The following is a 24,235-nucleotide window of genomic DNA, read 5'->3' on the forward strand; positions in this document are numbered from 1 at the left end:
AAAAGTCTGTTTTGCTGATAAAAGTGGTTGCTTGCCTTTAAAGAAGTGATCTGAGAAGCTGGGGATGGAGGGGGAGGGAGGCTCATGTTTCTCTGTCTATCCTTTGGTATCTTTTTTAATTGGTACCATGTGCAGTGTCGACTTTCAGCTGGTTTGCACCAGCATAGCTCTGTGAGTCCTTTTCAGCTTGCCTATTCTGGTTGGGCAATAGTCTGTCCTGGTTGGCCAGTGCCCATTTGGTTCCAGTTGTTAAATACTCTTAACGTTAATCCTGACCATGTACATAAATAATCTATTTGCTGAAGACATATAACTTAATTGTTTAAGCCTGTTTTGGAAATGTTCTTTAAAAAAATGTTTTAAAAAAACATTCTTTACATTCCTGATGAATTAATCCTAATTTCTTCTTTTTCCCACCTCACCCCAACACACACACACAGGCCGATGGATGCCTCAGGCTGAGTAGGAAGGAGGTCAAGTGAATAAAAATGTGAAAGGGAAACCATACAGGGCACAATGTTCCCATCAACAAACATTTATAAACCCTGTTCCCATCCCCCACTCTAATAAATCATGATTTTTATTCAGTTTTCTTTTTCTCTCTCTCTCTCTCTCTTTTTTTTTTTTTTTTTTTTTTGGCTATGTCCTTTAGGAGGACATTCTCAGCTCAAGGGCAACTACCATGATTGAGAGGAACCAGTTTGAATGGGTCATGTCTTCTTGCCAGTAGTTTAAGCTGGGCATATGATTCAGTTATGACCAAGCACATGTGAGGAGAATTCTTCTGAAGGCCTTCAGCAAGTGCCTTTCTTCACTGATTAAAAAAAAACAAACAAGAATAAACACTTCCATGCTACATCTGAATGTTTTCTTGATCATCTGTGCTGCCTGGGTCTCTGCAACCGTCATGAAACCATGAAAAGAACAAGCCAAAGAATAAGCCAATATGCTGACCGTGGTGGAGTGAAAGATAGAAGGATGCACAACCTTAATGTAGTTGAACCATTCTAATAATCTAATTAACCTTGAAACTGTCCTACCTACTGTTAAACCTTTCTACTCGAAACCGGTCCCATTCAGCTCTTTTGCTACTTGTAGCCCAAAGTATCTGAGCCAGACATTTGGGGGTTGACCATCAGATCTGTTTCCCTCCCTGTCACCTGTTCTGGCGTGTATTGCTGGAGCTAACCGTTACAGACAGCTTCCCGTTTCCCCTTGCCAACTGACTTCTGTCTATATTCAGCCAATGTCAGGTACTGGTAAGACTCTAGAAGGAAGAAGCCAAGGTATTTTTCCCTCCCTCTCTCTGCTTCTGGCTGTGTCTTCATTTCTTCCATGTTTTCAACCTCTGGAAGACCACCCTTCCCTTCCAGGTCCTGGAGCCTGCTGGGCAGTCCCTGTTTTTTCTCAGTGGTTTCTGTGTTTGCCTTGCTGTCACACATGGTCTTTCAGCTTTCCTGACATCTTTGTAATTGTTTTCCATATTAAACATCCTCTTTTGAACTACTTACGGAGAGCTCTGTTTCCTGATTGGACCTCAGTGGACTTTCCTAACAGAATCAACACTTTAGGAGGCGATAGGAAGGCAAAGGAGGATGAAACACTGCACAAGTGGTTCCTCTTCCCCCAGAGACCAGGAACCAAGTTACTTGTCATTGTGAGTTTAAATCCTCTCCTCATAATTCCACAAATTAACACAAACAGAAACTCAAAAGTAAGATTAATAATATCAAGTATGGAAAATAAGGGAATTTACCCATTTTTAGTCCACCCCAGTTTGGGATGGTTACATTTCAAATCTTTCATAGGGATTTTCATAAATCTCTATGAATATGCATTTTTCATGCTATTTAATAACATTTAATTTCCTATCAGCAGTATTTTACATACTATTGGACAGCTATCATTTTTTTTAGATTTTATTTATTTATTTGAGAGAGAGAGCAAGTGAAAGAGAGCATGAGAAGGTAGAAGATCAAAGGGAGAAACAGACTCCCTGCAGAGCTGGGAGCCCGCTGCAGGACTTGATCCCAGGACTCTAGGGTCATGACCCGAGCTGAAGACAGTCGCTTAACCAACTGAGCCACCCAGGCGCCCAGACAGCTCTCATTTTTACTAATATTTCTATTTGTAACTCTAAGGGCCTTTTGATCCTACAGAACCCGGCTTCCATGATACATTTGAATAAAATAGAGGGGATATAGTACAAACATGTGCCAGTTACACTCTCTCCCAAGAAGGTAGAATTGAGATTCCTCTGTTCTAGTCAGTCTCTATTAGTGCCTTACCTTAGTAAGTACATTAACATGATAGACAGTACCCTTTTCCTTTGCCCAAGCAGAGAAAGCCGCTCAGTAGAGAAACCCAGCCAAAAACGAAACAGGTATTTTTTTTTTAAAGAGTTTATTTATTTATTTGACAGAGAGAAATCACAAGTAGGCAGAGAGGCAGGCAGAGAGAGAGAGGAGGAAGCAGGCTCCCTGCTGAGCAGAGAACCCAATGCGGGACTCGATCCCAGGACCCTGAGATCATGACCTGAGCCGAAGGCAGCAGCTTAACCACTGAGCCACCCAGGCGCCCACGAAACAGGTATTTTGAATGCAGCTGAAACTGTTTCATGGACTGAACTATGCTGTCCTAAGAAGCAGAGCTATGGATTAGACCAGAAATGGCAAAAGAGTCCCACAAATTAACTCACCTTTCAACTTTTGTTTGATGTTGCTGGGTTGCTGGGTTTTTTTCATCTTTGAGAGAAATTCAAAATTTTAAATTAAAATCTCTCCTTTTTTCCTCTCCCCTGCCTTTTTTCTTTTTCCTCCCCTCTCCTCTTTTACTTCACACCTTTATTGACATCCTTTGGGAACACCGCTTGGATAAAGGCAACTATAACAAAATTAGTTCCAGTGTAACAGTAGAGACAAAAGCCTGACACCAGTTTTAAAAAGCAAACAGCCTGATTTTTAGAGAAATAGAAGAACCCTCCAGCGGAAAGATACACCTTTATTTCTTTTTTTAAAGGTTTTTATTTATTTATTTGACAGACAGAGATCACAAGTAGGCAGGAAGGCAGGCAGAGAGAGAGGGGAAGCAGGCTCCCCGAGATGCAGGGCTTGATCCCAGAGCCCTGGGATCATGACCTGAGCCGAAATCAGAGGCTGTAACCCACTGAGCCACCCAGGCACCCTACACCTTTCTTTCTATACCTAAAGTTGAATTATTCAGTCCATTCATCCTTAATACATACACATATATTACTTCTTCAGGACACAATCTAAAGTACCATCCAGCTATGATCCTAGAGGCAATGTCATGAGACCACTGTTTTTCCAGTCCAGTGTCTCATAATTTATTTATTTATTTTTAAAGATTTCATTTTATTTATTTGACACAGAGAGAGAACACACAAGTAGGCAGAGTGGCAGGCAGAGTGAGAGGGAGAAGACGACTCCCCGCTGAGCAGGGAGCCCAATGTGGGGCTCAATCCCAGGACCATGGGATCATGACCTCAGCCGAAGGCAGCCGCTTAACCGACTGAGCAACCCAGGCTCCCCTCATAATTTATTTTAATTTATTTATTCCTTTAGTTAAGTCTTAATCTGATCCAATTGTAATACCTCATGATCCTGTAGCCTTAGACTAAATCATAAATGTAATCCCTATGAACTACCTTTTATGTACCACAATGCAGAACAAATACAACTACTACAAAAACTTCCATTTAGAACATGGAAAGGGGAAGAAATCACAGGGTGTGTACCATTTGCTGCTGGTTAGAGTTGATGAAGTGAAGCTGAGAACCATTGAGTTTCATTGGCATCATTTAACTTGGCAGTGGTGAGAGTTCTGTTGTCACTAATACAGCTCTCTGATATTGTGTGCTAGAATCGTTCCTATCACTAAGGGAACACCTAAAAGGCCATTAGAGTAAACAACCTGTTTGGGGAAAGAGGAGGGGCATATTTCATTTGCAATTCATTTGTTAAAAGTACGGGGTGGAAAAATGGCCTGAGGCCATCTAAGGAGTTTGGACATTCTGTGCCATTGATTTCAGTGCATCACAGGCCTGTTACATAGTTTGGTTTTTGCTGGTGCTACAAATTCGAATAAAACCACAGTCACCTGTCTTATCAGTTTTATTTTATGTTAACTTCCTAAAAACTAAACACCAAAAACTTTATCAGGTCAGCAATTGCTGCTCAGTGGAACAGCCAAGGCTGGGCTATAACTCACAGATTTTCTGTTCAATAGCAGCAACTTTGGGATCCACACATATGCAACACACTCTGTTTGACAAACTTTATTTCAGGACAGTATGGGTGAAGAAACTGTCTGGGCTGGCAGAGAACTCTTCTTTCTCTTCTAGAATAGCACCCTGCTCCCAAACTGAATTCCCACTGGAAATGTCATCCTATTTGTCGGGAGGGGAGCCAGGGTGAGGCACTGTGGTGGGGCCCTGTGTATCCAGGTACCCCACATTCTCCATTAATCCCACCCCTTTGTAGTTGACAAGGTCTCCCACTTTCTCAGTCAGCATTTCAATCTTACACAGAGAAGATGAAGCAAGTCAGAGAACTTGATCTCTCTGTCCTTGGGTCTGTCTTGCTTTGGACCTCAGCCTTATTAGTTCCCAATTCCTCTTTTTTTCTGCTCACATTCAGGAAAATCTTGATGGCTGCAGGCAAAATTTTTTGTTGTACTTTATTGGAGGTACTCGGGAAAAATCAGCATAATCTGATGTATCACTCTGGGTACAATTCAGAGAGAGAAATTACACAGTAATTTGACCAGAGAAACTTTAATAAAAGTTTTTTCACTCTAATAGGGGATTGGTATAAGAAGTAAAGAGGAACGTGAAGAATATAAGCTCGAATCCTTGCTTTAGCAGTACATGTCCTAAAATTAGAACTATACAGAGATTAGCAAGGCCCTTGCACAAGGATGACATGAAAATTCATGAAGCATTCATGCTTCATATTAAAAAAAAAAATTAAAAGAGAGTTGAAATAGAGTACCCAGAGAAGGGCCCCACCACTCTGGATGGAGATCCAGACCTTGCTGGAAAGGAGGACCCAGCTGTGGTTCACCAGATGGCAGAAATATCTCTGTGGTATCATGCTGGTAGAACTGGCTGGAAACATATCCCCTAGGATGCAAGGGAAAGCTGTTCACAGAGACATGTCTCATGGAGACATTCTGTTGCAAAACCATCCAGGGGACTTTGGAGGAAAATGTGGTCTGGCAGATGCAGCTGGGCAGTGCACACAGCCGAAGCCAGGGTTGGCTCTGTGCGCCATGGGAAGCAAGCAAACGAGAACTGGGAAACAAAACCCTTTTCCTCCCGCAATTTCTCTCTAGTGCCCTCTGCTGGAAAAGCTGACAACTATTATTATTATTGTGCCACCTGGCAAAGGCAAAACATTTAAGGGCCCAGATCTATTTTCACGCAGCAAGCAAAAATTGTAAATTTAGAACTTCGAATTAACAGACCAGTAACTGGCAGACTGACCCAGTGACATTTTGCTACTAAATTTTCTAAAGCTTTAAACTTTATAGCCATATGCCTTAAGCCCAAGAAACTTAAGGATATAATGTTGGCAATTGCTTTGTTTCTACATACAAAATCTTAAATTTCTCACCTTATAATGTAGGAATCTTTACCTGCCCCGGCCCACCATGGAACCACAGCTCAGCTAGTTCTGCATTTTCTCTGATGATCTGAAACAATGATCCCACTTCTGGTATTGATGTCTATATCACTTGGGACACTGAGGTTGTTAATTACAGAATCCAACCTGAACTAGGTAATGGGGGAATATACATTTTAAGAATGCAGAAATATTGCACAGAAGCCATAGGAGTCAAGTTTCTTTTTGCACAGGAAATGATAGAAATCAAAGTATTAAAACGGCTTAAGCAATAAATAGAATTCTCTAGTTCACATAATTCCAGTGATAAAGCCAAGATGATATGTGTTTGAAGCCAGACACTCAAAAGATAGCATCAGGATTTAGTTTTTCACTTCCTCTTGGCTTGCTTTTCTTGAATTCACTTTAGCCTTAGGCATACTTCCCTCATAGTGGTCCCCCAGTGCTAAATTATTTGAGCTTAACATACGCAGTGCGGGGGGCGGGGGGGAGTAACAACAGCACCAGCAACAAGAACAAAAACTGCCTTCTTAAGAGTTCCATCAACAGGGGCGCCTGGGTGGCTCAGTGGGTTAAGCCGCTGCCTTCGGCTCAGGTCATGATCTCAGGGTCCTGGGATCGAGTCCCGCATCGGGCTCTCTGCTCAGCAGGGAGCCTGCTTCCTTCTCTCTCTCTCTCTGCCTGCCTCTCAGTGTACTTGTAATTTCTCTCTGTCAAATAAATAAATAAAATCTTAAAAAAAAAAAAAAAAAAGAGTTCCATCAACAATCCCATAATGAAGTGATATGAACCCAGATTGGTGACCCATAACAATAAATATCTAAGAGAGCGTACAACCACTGCAAATAGGGGGGAAAAGAAGCAAACAAAGCTGTCTGCCTTAAACTTTATCCCAAGTCTGGAGGGAGAGCAGTGGGTGGAAAAAATAGCAACAGGGAGGAGAGTTTTTCAGTCTCTATATTTAAATAGTTTATTTTTGAAATCTCAAGAACTTTACCAGTGTGATACTTCTTTCCTAAATTTCACTGACAATTATAATTTTCCAGACTGGGTGGCACAGAATTATATATAGACCATGGTATTTGGTTTATCCACACACCAATTTTGTTTGTTTGCTTGTTGTGGTAAAAAAAACATATAAAATTTACCATTTTAGCCATTTTCAAGTGCATAGTTTACTAGTGTTAACCATATGCACCTTGTTATGCAATGGGTCTCTAGAACCTTCTCATCTTTTCAAATTGAAGCTCTAAATCCATTGACCAATAACTCCCCCTCCCTCTTGCCCCTAACAACCACCATTCTATTTTTTTTTCAATTTTTAATTTTTTTTTAAAGATTTTATTTATTTATTTGACAGGCAGAGATCACAAGTAGGCAGAGAGGCAGGCAGAGAGAGAGAGGAAGAAGCAGGCTCCCTGCTGAGCAGAGAGCCCAATGTGGGACTTGATCCCAGGACCCTGGGATCATGACCTGAGCCGAAGGCAGCAGCTTTAACCCACTAAGTCACCCAGGCGCCCCAATTTTTAATTTTTTAAAAAAGATTTTATTTATTTATTTGACAGAGAGACACAACATAAGCACAAGCATGGGGAGCAGCAGGCAGAGGGGGAAGCAGGCTCCCCACTGAGCAGGGAGCCGAACATGAGGCTCAAACCCAGGACCCTGGGTTCATGACCTGAGCTGAAGGCAGACATTTAACCGACGAAGCCACCCAGGTACCCCACCATTCTATTTTCTGTTCCTTAGAGTTTGACTAGATGATTATGATTTTTTTTTTAAGATTTTATTTATTTGACAGACAGAGATCACAAGTAGGCAGAGAGGCAAGCAGAAAGAGAGGAGGAAGCAGGCTCCCTGCAGAGCAGAGAGCCCGACGTGGGGCTCAATCCCAGGACCCTGGAATCATGACCTGAGCCAAAGGCAGAGGCTTTAACCCACTGAGCCACCCAGGCGCCCCGATTATGATTTTTTATTAGAAAGTTATTGTTTCTCTCTTTAAGATAGTTTTCAAACCAGCATGCCTTAAGACTGAGTATTTAAAGAACACACTTTCGAAATACTGTCAAAGGACAGTATGGGTTTACTTGTAAGATTTTGACCTTTTTTTTTTTTTAAGATTTTTTTAATTACTCATTTGGAAGAGAGAGTGTGTGTGAGAGTACAAGCGGAAGGGAAGGCTAGAGGGAGAAGGTCAGAGGGAGAGGAAGAAGCAGACTCTCTGCTGAGCAGGGAGCCTGACCTAGGGCTAGATCCCAGGACCCTGAAATCATGACCTGAATCAAAGGCAGACACTTAACTGATAGAGCCACCAGGAGCCCCAGATTTTGACCTTTTTGCATACATTATTATTTTTTTTTAAAGATTTTATTTATTTATTTGACAGACAGAGATTACAAGTAAGCAGAGAGGCAGGCAGAGAGAGAGGAGGAAGCAGGCTCCCTGCTGAGCAGAGAGCCCGATGTGGGGCTCGATCCCAGGACGCTGGGATCATGACCTGAGCCGAAGGCAGAGGCTTTAACCCACTGAGCCACCCAGGCGCCCTTGCATACATTATTTTTTTTTTTTTAAAGATTATATTTATTTATTTGACAGAGAGAAATCACAAGTAGGCAGAGAGGCAGGCAGAGAGAGAGAGAGGAGGAAGCAGGCTCCCCGCTGAGCAGAGCCCGATGCGGGACTCGATCCCAGGACCCTGAGATCATGACCTGAGCGGAAGGCAGCGGCTTAACCACTGAGCCACCCAGGCGCCCCCTTGCATACATTATTAAGAATGTATCAAAGGAACAAAAAATCAAATAACCCTTAGTATATTAAATCTTATATGTTTATAAACATGTTTCTATATATGTTTATATATATATGTATGTATGTGTGTGTGTGTGTGTGTATATATATAAAATATCAAATTCCTCATGATGGGGTTCGTGCCCTTATAAGAGAATGCTCGTGCTCTGTTTCTGCCACTTGAGAGTACAGCAAGAAGGTGGCCATCTGCAAGCCAGGAAGAGAGCTCTCACTAGAAACCAAACCCTGAGGGAACTTGATGTTGGACCTTCTAGGCTCCAGAACTACAACAAAATACCATTTCTGTTCTTTAAGCCACTCAGTATAAGGTATTTTACTACAACAGCCCTAACAGCCTAAGACATATATATTGATTAAATTTATAGTGAGGCTCTTTGGAGATAAAGATAAATGCCATTTCCTGCCCTCAAGGAATTTCAGTCTTTTTTTTTTTTTTAAAGATTTCATTTATTTATTTGACAGAGAGAAATTACAAGTACACTGAGAGGCAGGCAGAGAGAGAGAGAAGGAAGCAGGCTCCCTGCTGAGCAGAGAGCCCAATGCGGGACTCGATCCCAGGACCCCGAGATCATGACCTGAGCCAAAGGCAGCGGCTTAACCCACTGAGCCACCCAGGCGCCCCAAGGAATTTCAGTCTTGAGAGCATTTGGCCTATACACAAAGAAATATGATGACTGTAGCAATGAAGGTGAGGTTGAGGGACAGATAAAAAGGATAGTGTCATTGACTCTACCTGGATGGCTCAAAAGAGTCTTTACAGAGAAATCATGAAATTTATTTTATGCTAAGTGGAAAAAAGTATACAAAATCACCAAGGCATGAAACCATATGATGGCTTGGGGTTAGGAGAACTGGAACAATAAAATATTTCTTAAGAGCTTAGAAATGGGGGTGCCTACTATTTACCCTAAAGATACAAACGTAGTGATTCAAAGGGGCACGTGCACCCGAATGTTTATAGCAGCAATGTCCACAATAGCCAAACTATGGAAAGAACCTAGATGTCCATCAACAGATGAATGGATCAAGAAGATGTGGTATATATGCACAATGGAATACTATGCAGCCATCAAAAGAAATGAAATCTTGCCATTTGCGACAACATGGATGGAACTAAAGCGTATCATGCTTAGCGAAATAAGTCAAGCAGAGAAAGACAACTATCATATGATCTCCCTGATATGAGGAAGTGGTGATGCAATATGGGGGCTTAAGTGGGTAGAAGAAGAATCAATGAAACAAGATGGGATTGGGAGGGAGACAAACCATAAGTGACTTTTAATCTCACAAAACAAACTGAGGGATGCTGGGGGGAGGGGGTTGGGAGAAGGGGGTGGGATTATGGACATTGGGGAGGGTATGTGCTTTGGTGAGTGCTGTGAAGTGTGTAAACCTGGTGATTCACAGACCTGTACCCCTGGGGATAAAAATATGTTTATAAAAAATAAAAAATTAAAAAAAAAAAGAAATGGGGGTGCCTGGGTGGCTCAGTGGGTTAAAGCCTCTGCCTTTGGCTTGGGTCACGATCTCAGGGTCCTGGGATCGAGCCCCCCATGGGGCTCTCTGCTCAGCAGGGAGCCTGCTTCCCTTCCTCTCTCTCTGCCTGCCTCTCTGCCTACTTATAATCTCTGTCTGTCAAATAAATAAAATATTTTTTAAAAAAAGCTTTTAAAAGAGCTTAGAAATAATTTAACTCTCTGGGAGTTAAAACTAATCAGAGTTGACAGGGTTTAAATGTGATAATTTAGATATAAATTCTGCCCAGGCTGACCTGACAGTAAACTGAATGATATATTAACATATTTAGTGACAGTGTCGATCAAAAGGCCACATTTTTTTTTAAGATTTTATTTATTTATTTGATAGAGAGAGATCACAAGCAGATGGAGAGGCAGGCAGAGAGAGAGAGAGAGATGGAAGCAGGCTCCCTGTTGAGCAGAGAGCCCGACGCGGGACTCGATCCCAGGACCCTGAGATCATGACCCGAGCTGAAGGCAGCGGCTCAACCGACTGAGCCACCCAGGCGCCCCAAAAGGCCACATTTTTTAAAAGGATTGGCCTGGGGGTGCCTGGCTGACTCACTCAGTAGAGCACGTGACTCTTGGTCTCTGGGCTGTGAGTTCAAACCTCATGTTGGGCATAGAGATTACTTTTTAAAAAAAAGCAAAATACAAAAAAAAAACAACAAAAAAGAGGTCTTTAAAAATAATAAAAATAGGGGTGTCTGGGTGGCTCAGTCATTAAAAAGCGTCTGCCTTCAGCTCAGGTCATGATCTCAGGGTCCTGGCATAGAGCCCCACATCGGGCTCTGCTCAGCGGGAAGCCTGCTTCTCCCTCTCCCACTCCCCCCTGCTTGTGTTCCCTCTCTTGCTGTGTCTCTCTCTATCAAATGAATAAATAAAAAATAATAAAAAATAAAAATATTGGACTCTTAAATTTATGCACATTTTTTGTGTGAATGGCACTGCAATAAATATGATCCTGCATATAGGTTCCATTTTGGAGTAGAAGTGCCAGGAAATATTTCCAGAAGTAGAATTATTATGTCCAGAGGTAAGATACCACTACCAAATTGCTTTGGAATTTGTAAATTATACCACTAAACCACCATAGTGTGCCAGCTCCACCACAGCTTTCTTGTGTGAAGAACTATCAATTGAGAAATTTTGCTGACAGACTGATTCAAAAAATATGAGAGATCATACTATGTCAGACATTGTGTTGAGAAAAATAGTACTATTATAGTACTCACTATCTCTGCTAACCAGTAATGTTTGCATGTTATATATATATATATATATATATATATATATATATGCTTAACAATGTTTATTAACTATATATTTGCATTCATTGCATATTTATTGTTACAGATGAATGTTATCTCCCAGAGTTCATGTTAAAGTCCTTACTCCTTTTAATGAAAAGGAAAAAGTGACTCAAAAGACAAAATTACTGTTTTATGTTTGAGAAACTGAAACATCTTTCATTTGGTAAAATAATCCTAAATTTTGAGTAAAGTTAAGCAAAACAATGGCAAAATGAATATGAGTTTATGTTTCTAAAAAGGTAGTCTTTTTTCGGCATTTTGTCTCTCCTGGCTCAAATTCATGACCCCAAGATCATGCTCTACTGAGCCAGTCAGGCGCCCCTCCACACGTGTTTGTAATACCCTTTCACTGTGGACCTCCTAGTCTCTGTCAGCTCTTCCTAGCTTTCTGCTCCCATGGTCAGCATTACTATTATATCCCAATATTCAGTTCTCTTCTACCTAAGTTAGATTGCATTTCTCCCAGTGGCTTGAAATTACATCTGGCCGTGACTTGCCTTGGTAAATGAAATATGAGTGGAAATGACCTGTGTAACCAACTCTCCAGCCCACTGTGGTAAGGGGTGGTGGGTAAGCACGAGGTAGTATACAAATGCCATGAAATCAAAACAATCTGCAATTCTGAGGCTGGAAAACAGCTGTCTGGAGAATAGCCAGGAAACACAGGAAACTTTGGGTGAGCGCAGGGTTTGGGGCTGTTTGTAATCACAGGATGACCTAATCTATCTTGACCAATCTCTCACTTTTCCTGGGCTCTCATATGGCTGCTTTGCGGCAATGATTAGCTTTAATCAAGATCCATGGGTGGCCTTCTCTGAAACCACGATTAAAAAAAACATGATTTTCCAGTTAAAAAAAAAAAAAGTAGAAATTTAAATATTTCTTAACTTCAAGGATCTCAGGCATACATTTCCCTCTGGAAATATTTTGTCTTATCTTCAGTAAAGATAACCTAGATGATAAAGATAAGTCTTCTTAACCCATTCTGAGTTGCCTATACCTTTTACTTTCAGTAAACAATCATGAGAGGTCAAGTCAATAACATATGTGTTCTGGCCTTCACCTCTTCTTGTGAAAAATCCAAGCTCTTATATATGTTTGAACATATTCTGATCTGGGGTACACATGATAGCTATTGCCACCCAAAATTTCATATGTATTTAGTAAGGAGTAGGATTTATAGAGTCCATTTACATCTTACCTTTTAAATTTCAATGAAGCCCCTTGTAAACAGAACTAGTACTAAGTCTATGAGGCTCAGCATTACCTTGGCCTAAATCTGGGCTTCTAAACCTCAGCACTACTGACATTTGGGGCAGGGTAATTCTTTGCTATTGAGAGCTGTCCTACGCACTGGAGATGTGGGGCAGGATCTCTGGTCTCTACCCACTTCCCTGCAAATAGTACACCCCAGTTACGACAACCAAAAACGTATCTGGACATTGCGATGTCCTCTGGGACGCAAAATCACCCCTACTCGAGAATTACTGGCCTAAAATGAAGGTATATGTTTACAATAGATATTGCCAACGATGATAATTTTAAAAGCTAAGTTTGTAAACAATTATCAAATCCATACTTAAGAACAGACACAGTGGATATTTGAATGAAAGCAATGGTCCTGCCATTCTTTATTTCTAACAATACTACATATTTACAGAAGGAAAAGAATTGTACATTTTAAATTCTGATCATTACACAGATTTGTTGTTGCAACTGAATAATAAAAGAACAAATCTCTTAGTGACTTTTTAAAATAACTTCAATGTTCAAAGGTACACATGATGGTATCATCAACTTTCCATAGCTGGAGTAAGCTCACTTCAAAATGAAAGACACCGAGCACCAGGAAAAGAAATGAAGCAACAAAGGATCTCTTAGGAGATCTGATCTGAAGCTCTTGTTTATCATAGAGGCACTATCCAATTTTTTCAACCTACATTTTAGAAACTTGAGGAAAAAGCACATGAAGAAAATCTCTGTAGGTTTTTATTGGGTTAGAAGACTTTAGCTTTTAAAGAGTAACATGTGAATCAGTTTTTCCCTTTATAAGGCCTTGAAAAAAATGCATCTTGAGGTGCTATAAAGAAAATGAGTGAAACTTTTTTGTTAGTAGTCAACAGCTTCAAATATTGGTTTTCATCCCCCTCCCCTTTATTGAGAAATAATTGACACAGATCAGTGTATAAGGTTTAAGGTGTACAGTATGATCGTTTGGTCTGTGGTTTTCCCTTTTTAAAACAATTAATTATAAATTCCTTTTTATAAAAGGTTAAAGGCACAGTGAAACAATGAATATTTGCACTTCACCATTTTAGAACTCAAAATAATTCAGAAGGCAAAATAATTCAGGTGGCCAGCACCTCATTTGTCCTGTAGGTGGCAAAATTATCCTAAGAGGAATCCAGGGAGAGGCTGCAGATTTGCTGCACTGAGGTTAATAGTGGTAGATGACTTTTTCAAGCTTTACTTAAAAGCCAGGTTTTAAAGTTTTGAAGTTTTTTCAAGTTTTACAGATTTAAGAATGCCTTTTGTGTAGCTCTGAACTAACGAAGACTTATTTTCTGGATAGTCAGTACTCAAACTCAGAAATACATTGTTTTATTTTTTAGGGCTTAGATTTTCAATCTGATTATCTCTGAAAAATTCCTCTCTTTTTGCACTTGTTGTCCAGCGGGTTTTGCTTTATTGGATAACCCATCCAAATTGCAGGACAAGAGCTTGTAAAACTAAAAATCTGTTTTTACTTGTCTGCAGCTGTGAAAAGCAAGCTTGAAACCAGTTATCTAAAAGGCAGGGAATAAGGCTCTCCAGATTTCATCTGGGTTTACCTTTTTCTAAATACTTCACAGTGGATGGCAGAATAGTAATCAAGTCTTTAAAGAAGGAAAGGATAATTTATTATAAAAAATTAGGGACACCGTGACTATGACTATATTTATGTATAAGGAACTTAAGTTCATAAATGATGACAATCAAAAAGCTAACTACGGCCAAGTATTTTATCCTCAGTTGTTATCACTAGTCTTCATAGCTTCCTTTGCTTGCTTACACTACAGAGACGTCATTCTGCATCCTGGATGTGTCATTAAAGAGCCAGACATGAAAAACAGAGCTATCAGATAATCACTAGTAGCAAGCACTGACTATACAGTTATTCGAAGTACTAAGACTAAATAGGGGTTAGAAGGGAGAGAGTATAATATGTTATACCAGTATGTTCTGGAAACGCTGACATTGTATGACTTCTGAAAACAGAGAATGGGAAAGGCAAATGGAAAAATTTTAATTGTTTCAGTTATCAAATTGGTGGTGATTGTATTAGCATTGTTATTCTGAGGCTGCTGCTTGTGTAAGGTAAGTAAAGGAAATGAGTAATTGTGGGATATTCTAACTCTATCATGCCCTATATAGATCCTTGAAAACCAGGATTCTCAGTATAGAAAATGGAAATACAGTTGTATTAGAAGCATTAAGAAAAACTGTGTAGTACTCAATTTGATTTGGAAGTTTCACAATAAACTCACGTGTTTTGTTGTACTAAAAAATAGAGATTTCCTAGCACTCTCCTAGAAACAGTGGCCAATCTAACAGCAATGAGCATTCTCAGAGCCCTGATGATGGTTTTGAAATACCATTTCTTACTGAAAGTAACCAGGCTTCTTAGAGAAATGGCTCATTCCATGTCTGGGGCAGGAAACACACCAAGTTGAGCCTGGAATATCTTGTCTTCCAGATAGCAAGGAAGGTAATAAAGACAGTTAGTGTAGTGTCAAAATGACTCAGAGGCAACTTGGTAAGGCTCCCAATGGCAAAAGATGGGGACAATTTGAACTTAAATAAGGTAATATTTGAAATGGGTTGAAGCCTATCAAATACGTTTGAAGCCATGAGTTCGTAACACTGAAAAAAAGTGATCTCTGGAAGGTAATTGGAAACAAGTTTATCATCTTGAAAATTAGTCAATGAGAGGAAAATACAAATATTTAGTTTCCCTTTCTTATACAAACTTGACCAGTGGTAAACCAAATAGTGGATGTGGGGAAACATCTCTTTATAAAAATGTTCTAATGAATAAATGAAAGAGGAATGATAGAATTAGAATATCCTCCAACTCACAATAAATCAGTGAGTGGATCTAGGCATTGAGTATCAACTTCAGCAGACATCACAAATAAAGAGAACCAGACATTGTGTACCCTCTGGCAAAAGAACACACCATAACCTATAGTCTTGCCAAAAAGGACTGAACCTGAGTCTATTCAAACATCTAGATCCATGTGTCAACATCCAGAGGAAAGAGGAACCTGCTGAGTAGTCAGCAAAATACAGCAAAAATACAGATTGTGGGAAACTCTATAGGTCATGAGATGAAGTTCTTCGGTAAATTCTAAGGAAAAGAAAGAAGGGAGAACCTATACGTTAAAAAGATATAAGAGATGTAGCCAATAAAACAATTTTAAATAGATTAAGATTAAAATATAGTGTGCAAAGATACACACTTGGGTAATAATAAAGAAATGCAAGGAGGTGATTACAATGGGTATCACTGTAGTGGTTACTTCTGTGGAATTTGGGAAGATGGTTGATAAATGTGACTGGACACACAGAGGATAACCGAGTTCTAAAACAGTGTTTCCTTATAATGATGTAAAAAGCTACATTTTGTTTGGTTTTCAGTATTTATGTTTTGTATTTTTTCTAAAGGAAAAGAAGTAAAAAAAATCAAAGCCCTTAGGGTTTTCCACTAAAAATTATGGATGTGAACACTTCTACTATAAATATCAGGTTCTTAAGAAACTGCCTACCTTGTAGAAATAGTTCTAAATAATAAGCTACAAATATTTGAAAAATATAATATTAGATTCTTACTGTGCATAGTTATAAAATTCAAAGAATTAAGTATACATTCCTAACACAAAATTTATTTTGTTACAGTATTATGTTTTACAATGTAGTTAAGTGGACTTTGTTGACTTCCAAAATTTTCCTTATCTACTCTAATATAAGGCTACTCATACTATCCTATTAGAGATTAGATGTGCACTAGAACAGATTTTGTATTTCCTTGAATGTCCACACTTGGTTTTATTCTCCATCTTTTTACATAGAACAAAGATTAGTTATCTTGCTCAACCATGATAGCAGATATTAACATGTAACATTACACACAGTATCATTCAATTTGCAAATAAAGACCCTTCACCCACATATCCTGCCTTATGTTCTCTTCCATATACTAATGGCTGATGGAGACTACTTTTTGTTAAGTTTCTAAAAAACTCAAGAATGTAAAAACAGATGTAAGCCATCAAAATGAAAGCAGTTTTAAAACGCAATATAACAAGAACCATGGACAAACGTATAACTGTGTTGTACATTTTCACCCATCGAACATTGACAATTCCCCTCCACTTGTTCAAGCAGCATCTTAACAAATGGTGCAAGTGTATGGTCTCCTCTTTCCTTTTAATAAAATTATGTGGTGTTTGAATGATTCACATATTCCAGAAGTGACCGATCTAAGACCCTTCGGATAAGAGCTTCTTCAATTATATTAAAATCCTACAATAAATAAAAATAATTAGAAACATATAATCAGAAATGATAGTTTCCCGCAACTGGAGGATAAAGATCAAGGCAGTGCCTCATTCGGTGGCAAGTAGAACCCTGAATTTAGCGACCATTCCAAGTTTCTACAAATACTATCATAAATACCCAAGACTTCTGTTCTGGGGCTAGTGCATTTTCTATTTAATTTTACTGCCTAATAACTAACTTGTTATTGTCATAGTAAAATAGTCTTGATTTGGAATTTAAATTAGTAATTTTAGTCAACATTATAAATGACAGTTACAGTGCTATGTTCCAAATAAACATGTAATACAGAGTAAAGTCAAGACATTGCTGCAGAATTCACCAATCTCAGGAGTACTACTGAGTATCTATTTCTGAAAAATATGTTGAACACAAAACTCTCTTTCTCCCTGCCTCCCTATGGCCAAAATGGCTTTCAAAACTTTAAGTCAGCACATTCTGTAAATAAAACAAAAACTATTAAGAGCCCTATTCTCTGCAATCCATCTCCTCTTCTGCAATAAATCAAACAAATGGGAAAAAATAATATCCCTTTTGGAAATCCATTCTGAAACATAAAAGCATAAAGGTAAATCAACAAAATCCAAAGGGAAGCCATAAAGCCCAGGAGAGCACAAGATCTGGAGTGAATCCTGGCTTTTTCGTAGGCAAATATTAACCTTTGAGCTTAAGAGGTTTCATGCTAAGTGAGGACAGTGACACAACGCTCACTTCACAGAAGCTGCTGTAAGGAATAAAATAAGACACTCTACTTAAGGTGCGCAGTCTAGAACCCAGTAGCTTGGGAAACCAAAAGTCCAAACAAACAATATGGCTTCCACCTCACTGCCACATCCAAGTGGCAACCAGTTTTGAGTGGGCTAAAAGGACTCTCATCAAAGTTGCTTCCTCCTGACCAGTCCTGGATCATACTTTGGAAAATCCTGAGAAGAATGGACAGAACATAATAGCTGGGACAGATATGAAATCAACCTGGTTTTTAGAACATCTCATGGAGCGAAGGTAGAGGAAGCCCTACGAGGTTGTAAAAAATGAGAACCTAGAGACTAGAACAAGCCTCTGCTGAGTCTGTGTGTGCTTCAGGTTCCCAGAAAAGATATTGTTTGAGCATTGGAGCCTGTGTTGTGGCGCCTGCTCGGCTCTTCAAGTGATCGTACCTCCATTTACCCTCTCCCCTTTTCCAGGTGGCCTAATGTCCTTGCCCAAACCGTGCACATCACTTTACGTGCACTGTCACATTTAATTCTCAACAAGAGCTCTGGGGCTGAAGTGCTTTTCCTCTCCTCACTTCACACATGAACAGACAGGTTCCGTGGTTAAGTACCTTGCCCACAGTCACAGAGCTGTGACCGAGACAGAGCTGTTACTCAAACCCAGGTCAGAACCCAAGCTCCTTGTGTTCAATCTGGATACAGGGGGCAGATCAGAAAGCAAGGAGACATTTTCAAGGGATAATCTTCAACAATTATTAAATTCTATCTTGAAATTGCGTAAAAAGACAGTAGTCAAAAATCATGTGAAAATTACATGCAAAGTTAAATTTAGCTCTTAACACTTCATGTATTTAGATAGCGGTGACAATAATAATGCACTACTTCACAACATGGCTATGAGGGATTTTCCTTCCAAAATAGGCAATACCCCTTTGCTCAAAGGGACTCAGGAGATAACACATTACCCTCACATGGCAACACATGGAGCAAAGCAGAACAAAGGCTACATTAACTTTTCACTTGTTATTCTCATTCCTGATCATGGGAAATACAGTCATAAGTTACAACTATTCATACTACATCTAACTTTTCTTCTATCCTAAAAAAACAAAACAAAATAAAACCCACGTTAGAGCTATTCATACTACATCTAACTTTTCCTCTATCTTAAAAAAAAACATCTTGGGTTGGGGGAGGGAGCATGGGAGGAAAAGGCGTCAAAAGGCACAAACTTCCCCTTGTAAGTTAAATAAATACTGGGGATGTAATGTACTACATGAGGACTATAGTTAACACTAATGTATGGCATGTTCGAAAGCTGATAAGAGAGTAAATCCTAAAAATTCTCATCACAGAGAAAACAAAATTTTGGTATCTTTAGGAGATGATGGATGTTATTATTGTGGTGATAATGTCACACTACGTAAGTCAAGCCATTATACCATGTACCTTCAACTTACACAGTGCGACATGTCAATTCTTTCTCAATAAAACAGAAAAATGGTTAATATAATGAGATTGGCCATTAGTTGGTAGTTACTGATGGGTAGTTACTGATACATGGGGGTCCGTGGTACTATGTTGTCTGCTTTTGTATACATTTATGATTTTTCATAATACAGTTTTTTCAGTTTAAAAACATTCAGTAGACACGAGTTTTGTGTCTCATGGAATTTAAATTAAAAATGAGGCTTGTATGTCTTACTACACTGATAATGCCGTATCTGTTTTTAGCCATTCAATGCATTATAATAGCAAGATGCAGAACAAACTCTGAGCCATTTTGTTACTGATGTGATTTCATCTCATCTCAGCTACCTAAGTTTTCAACTTCATAAAAATTACAACTATATATAGGGATGGGCCTAGACTAGAAATTAAAATAATTTGAAAGTGAAATCTAGTACCTTATATAATCACTAATTACCCAGATCACAAAGAAAATAATTTTGTCTAAGGCAGATGATATCAATAGTCAAGTTTATAAACATTGTATTTTTATAATTACTTGCTTAATGCTAATACTTAACTTCAGGTCTATACATATTTTTTTCTGCTGTAATTTTATTCACTTGGATTTAAAAAGGTAAGCTTAACGCACAACAAACAGAAACAAAATGTAAAAGTAAAATAATATACTTACTATGAAATCATCATAAAACAAAGTGTGATTGACTTGCAGATGTCTTATTAAACTGCCATTAAAGCTGCCTGGATTCTCATTAGGTAGTAAGCGGCAAAGTGGACAGAACTGGAAATAAAATCAGGAGTTCAAGAAAGAATTTAAAATAATCAGTGTTGGAATTAAAAATTAAATAACCATTCAACAAAATGAAGTTTAACTTTATCAATCTACTGGCCATTTCTCAGCATAATATTTAAAAACTGCATAAATATTAACAATATTAAGCAAATAAAATTGCATATATTTCTTCATATGCATTTCCTATACTTAACAGTATAGCTATTTATTTCATATTCATCAATCTATTATTATATAACAGTATAGCTATTTATTTCATATTCATCAATCTATTATTTAACTAATATTGCAGTTAGCACATGTACTATAACTTAATTAGTTGCCACCTTTTTAAAATACTTAATGGCTTTAATAAATAATCTTTTTAATTTTCAAGTATTTATAAACTCAGGAGAAATTACAAAAATAATGCAAGATTTCCCATGACTCCATCATTCAGCTTCCTCAGTGCTAATACTTTGTAAGTGCAGTACTTTACTGAAACCAGGAAATTAGCAATTAACTAGACTACGAACCTTAGTTAGATCTCACCAGTTTTTGCATGAACTCCATTTTTTTGGGTGTATGTGACGAAAGACTCTGGGCACCTGGGTGGCTCAGTCAGTTAACTGTCTGCCTTTGACTCAGGTCATGATATCTGGGTCCTAGGATCAAGCTCCATGTTGGGCTCCTTCCTTGGTGGGGAATCTGCTTCTCCCTCTCCCTCTGCCCCTACCTCACATGCACCTACCTGTGCTCTCTCTCACTAATAAATAAAATCTTTAAAAAATATATATACTACTTTATTACCTTTTTTTTTTTACTGCTTTATTACATATTAACCTAGGGTTTTTAAAATTCTATTTCTTCATGTTTTTCTTTTTTAGAATATGAGATGCAGCACCATTACTGACAGCCAGGTGTGTGTTAGGCATCAAATTAGGGGGTATTCTCATCTGATTCTCACAACAATCTAGTGAATTATCCTATTTCTTCCATGAGCCCAATCTCAGAAAGAAAAAATTAGCTTAAATTTATACCACTGTATATCAGAACTGGGATCTAGGCCTCCTAATAGACAATTCAACATTCTTTTCATATTATAATAGAGCTTAATTTATCTGTCTGGATGGTAACATCTCTCTTTAAATTTAAAAGAGGCTTTCTTGTAATTCTTATTGTTTTATAGTGGTCTCAGTTTCGGTATCAGTTACCTAAACATAGTTCAACTTCCCCATCTTGCTTTACTCCATTAATCTTTGTCTTATTTTGAATAGAATCACATCATTTAAGTTACTCCTGCTTTATAGTCACTTACGATTTTCTAAAGCTCTAGCTATCTCGGTTACTTGCCAACACTGGCTATCTCCAAGATAGCACTTAATCTACCCTGAGGTAGGTTAAGAGAACACAGGTGGTAATGAGAACACAGCTGAGACCAAGAAATATTTTAACAAAAAAGCAACATCAATTTTTTTGTGATGTGACGGAAGGGACACTAGTATAGAAATTTGTTCACTCAGTACTCTTTAGGGTGCCCTCTGCTATATGCTGCGCACCTGGAATATGGAAACCAGTGAAGACACAGTTGTGTTGCATGACCTGTGAAGTCAGAAAGCCTTCGAATCCCAGCACCAGCTCTTACCAGCTGTGTGACTGACTTCAGCACATGAACTTCTCTCTTGGGTCAAGTGGAGATACCACCACCTAACTTGGAGAGTCATTAGGATGTTTAGAGAGAATGTCCTCTATATGCCCGGTACATACTAGGCCTTTAATAAACACCATGTGTTTACTACTGTTTGATCCTTGTTTCTGAAGAGCTGGAGCTCCATGAGGGAAGAAAGTTCATGTGTCCTGTTCACTCCTGCATTCCTAGGACCGGGAAAATAGTTTCCAATTTCATCTCTGCCTCTCACTGACTTGGCCTCGGCAAGTCCTTAATCTTAACCTGCAACAGGAGACTTAACTCTGCTTTGCAGAGCTGTTTGTATATTTAAAAGATGCCATTTAACATTATGAAGCTCAGTGATTCTATTAGCTCAGTCCTTGGCACAAATCATAAATGGTTGCTATTGTTATCATGTAAGAAGATACTTTCAATACTGCATAGCAAGTGCTATACCCAAGATGTTACACCATATATTCAAATGTTATTCTCAAAAAGGCAGTTCAAGACCTAAAAAAGGAATCATGAATTTTGCCCAGGAAATCAGGAAAGGCGTCAGCCAAGCTGCTGGTAACTGAAACGAGTCTTGCAGAATGAGCCAGCAATGCCAGAGTGAGAAGCATCACAGGCAGAGAAATTAAAGTGGCAAAAGGACAGGCCTGCTTAGGGAATGGGAAAAGCTCTGGGAAGCTGAAGGCACGGCATATTGGGGGAAGTGGTAGGGGACAAGTTTGGAAGGATAAGTTGGAACCAGTTCTGCTCAACAGATATTTGAGCACCTATTATGGTTTCCGGAGGACCCATGACAAGAGTCAGAGGAACAGGGACACCTGGGTGGCTCAGTTGGTTGGACGACTGCCTTTGGCTCAGGTCATGATCCTGGAGTCCCGCATCGGGCTCCCAGCTCCACGGAGAGTCTGCTTCTCTCTCTGACCTTCTCCTCGCTCATGCTCTCTCTCTCTGTCTCTCTCTCAAATAAATAAAATAAAATCTTAAAAAAAAAAAAAGTCAGAGGAACAGAGATGCTAAGCCCTGATCCAACTATTAAGGAGATTCCAGATCTAGATAAATAGAAAGATACAGAAAATCTGGAACTTTTAAGCCAAGTAGTTTTTGTTTTCAGTCTGATGTTGACAGGAGGTAGTGGAGACTTCGATCTTCTGCTGTACATTAGTATTTAGTCGTATAACTCAAGAGATTTCTTCCAGAAGGACACTGGAAAACAACAGGTGACTATCTGTACTACTCTAAGGATTTATTTTGTGTCCTAAATTGAGGGATCTGACCTGAGGGAGGAGTAAGAAACGGTAAGAGACTGACTAATCATCGCCAAGTACCTAAGTGTTCACCTACATTCTCGCTAACATTGCCAATTTGCTACCATCAGCTCATCCTTTATCATGTGCCTCCACTCAATGCTCCCAAGGCCATGATACTCATATTAGGAATCAATTAGTGCACAGTGTATAGTCAAAGGATGCTGACCTCACCTCAGTATGGACTTTATCTGGTGGTGAACTCCACAGGTGAGAATAGCTACCATACCAGAAGTTACCACCAACTTCAATCCTTCAAAACATTTATTACAAGGAAAACCCAGTTCTATCTATAGTTTAGATTAACCTTCACAGCAACTATCTAATGGCTAGTGCCATTTCGGGAAGAAATTCAAAATTCCTAAATCCAAAAAAAGAGAAAGAGACATGCGCTAAAATAATTACAGGCAAATATGTAACCAAAATTAAGGTACCAGATTGCACATCTAATTTAGCAAGAGTCTGAAAGCAAATTTAATAAAGATTTTTCTTCCTTCCAAAACATTTATGCACATATACTCCCACAGCCTAGTCGACTCACAGATATTCTAAATACCCACAGAAATAAACCACTGTGGGGCAGGTGGCTCAGGCTCTAGTCACCATAGTTTATGTTCCAAACCAATAAGTCCTGTCCCTTCCCTTAAGAAATGAATCTTGGGAGCAAGGCAGAAAATAAGAGACTATTAGAACACTTGAATCTGGGTGAATGGAATTATGTTTTTCTTCAGTATTTTCTTTTTCATTATCATTATAGCCACCCATGCGCTAGGTTCTCTGCCAAGAGGTGGGCAGGCAATGTTGAACAAGGAAGTTGAGTTCCATGACTTCATGTACCTGACAGCTTATAAGGAGAGACAGACATGAAATGAACACATAATTACAAATTGTGATAAATGAGAAAAAAAGAGGGGAGGAAAGCAAGAGCTGAAAGTAACTTGAACATCATGGAGGGCTTCCCTGAGAAGAAAGATTTCAGCAGAGTTCTAAAGGATGAATAGGAGCCAACCACTGAAAGAAAGAACACTCTACGGAGAGAACAGCCAGAAACAGTGGCTCTTGCTGAAACAGCTTCTCTCTCTAAAACAAAATACCAAATTTCCCTCAAAAGTGGTCTCTCAATTTAATCTGAAGCATGCTGCTTATGTCACTGGTCTCCTGTGAGTTTAATATTCCACAGACACAAATTTTCAAAAAATAAAACATGGCAGGGGTGCCTGGGTGGCTCAGTCGGTTAATGAGTTTCGGCTCAGGTCATGATCTTGGGATCCTGGGATGAAGCACCGAGTAGCCTCAGAGCTCAGGGAGGGAGCGGTCTGCTTCTCCCTCTCCCTCTGCCTGCCCCTCTATAACACCCCCCACTCCCATGAACGTTCTCTCACTCTCTAATAAACAGATGAATCTTTAAAAAAAT

At 39.1% G+C, this 24,235-nt stretch overlaps 1 protein-coding gene across 3 annotated transcripts in view; it reads right to left on the minus strand.

Moving 5' to 3' along the window:
• Positions 1-4,282: 4,282 nt before the first annotated feature.
• The window catches only part of RNF125 (ring finger protein 125), a 46,202-nt gene continuing 26,249 nt past the window's right edge, over positions 4,283-24,235 (minus strand). The window contains exons 5-6 of one of the 3 annotated variants that reach the window (XM_082699606.1): positions 19,738-19,845; positions 4,283-4,672 (exon numbers count right to left, since the gene is read on the minus strand). In XM_082699606.1, coding sequence (XP_082555732.1) covers positions 4,655-4,672; positions 19,738-19,845 — 126 coding nt within the window. In that variant the 3' untranslated portion in view covers positions 4,283-4,654. Of the gene's footprint in view, positions 4,745-12,884; positions 16,849-19,737; positions 19,846-24,235 lie in introns of those variants that run through there. The other 2 variants (XM_082699604.1, XM_082699605.1) reach the window with 2 other exon arrangements.

Source organism: Mustela nivalis, assembly GCF_964662115.1.
Source record: "Mustela nivalis genome assembly, chromosome: 14".
NCBI lineage: Eukaryota > Metazoa > Chordata > Mammalia > Carnivora > Mustelidae > Mustela > Mustela nivalis.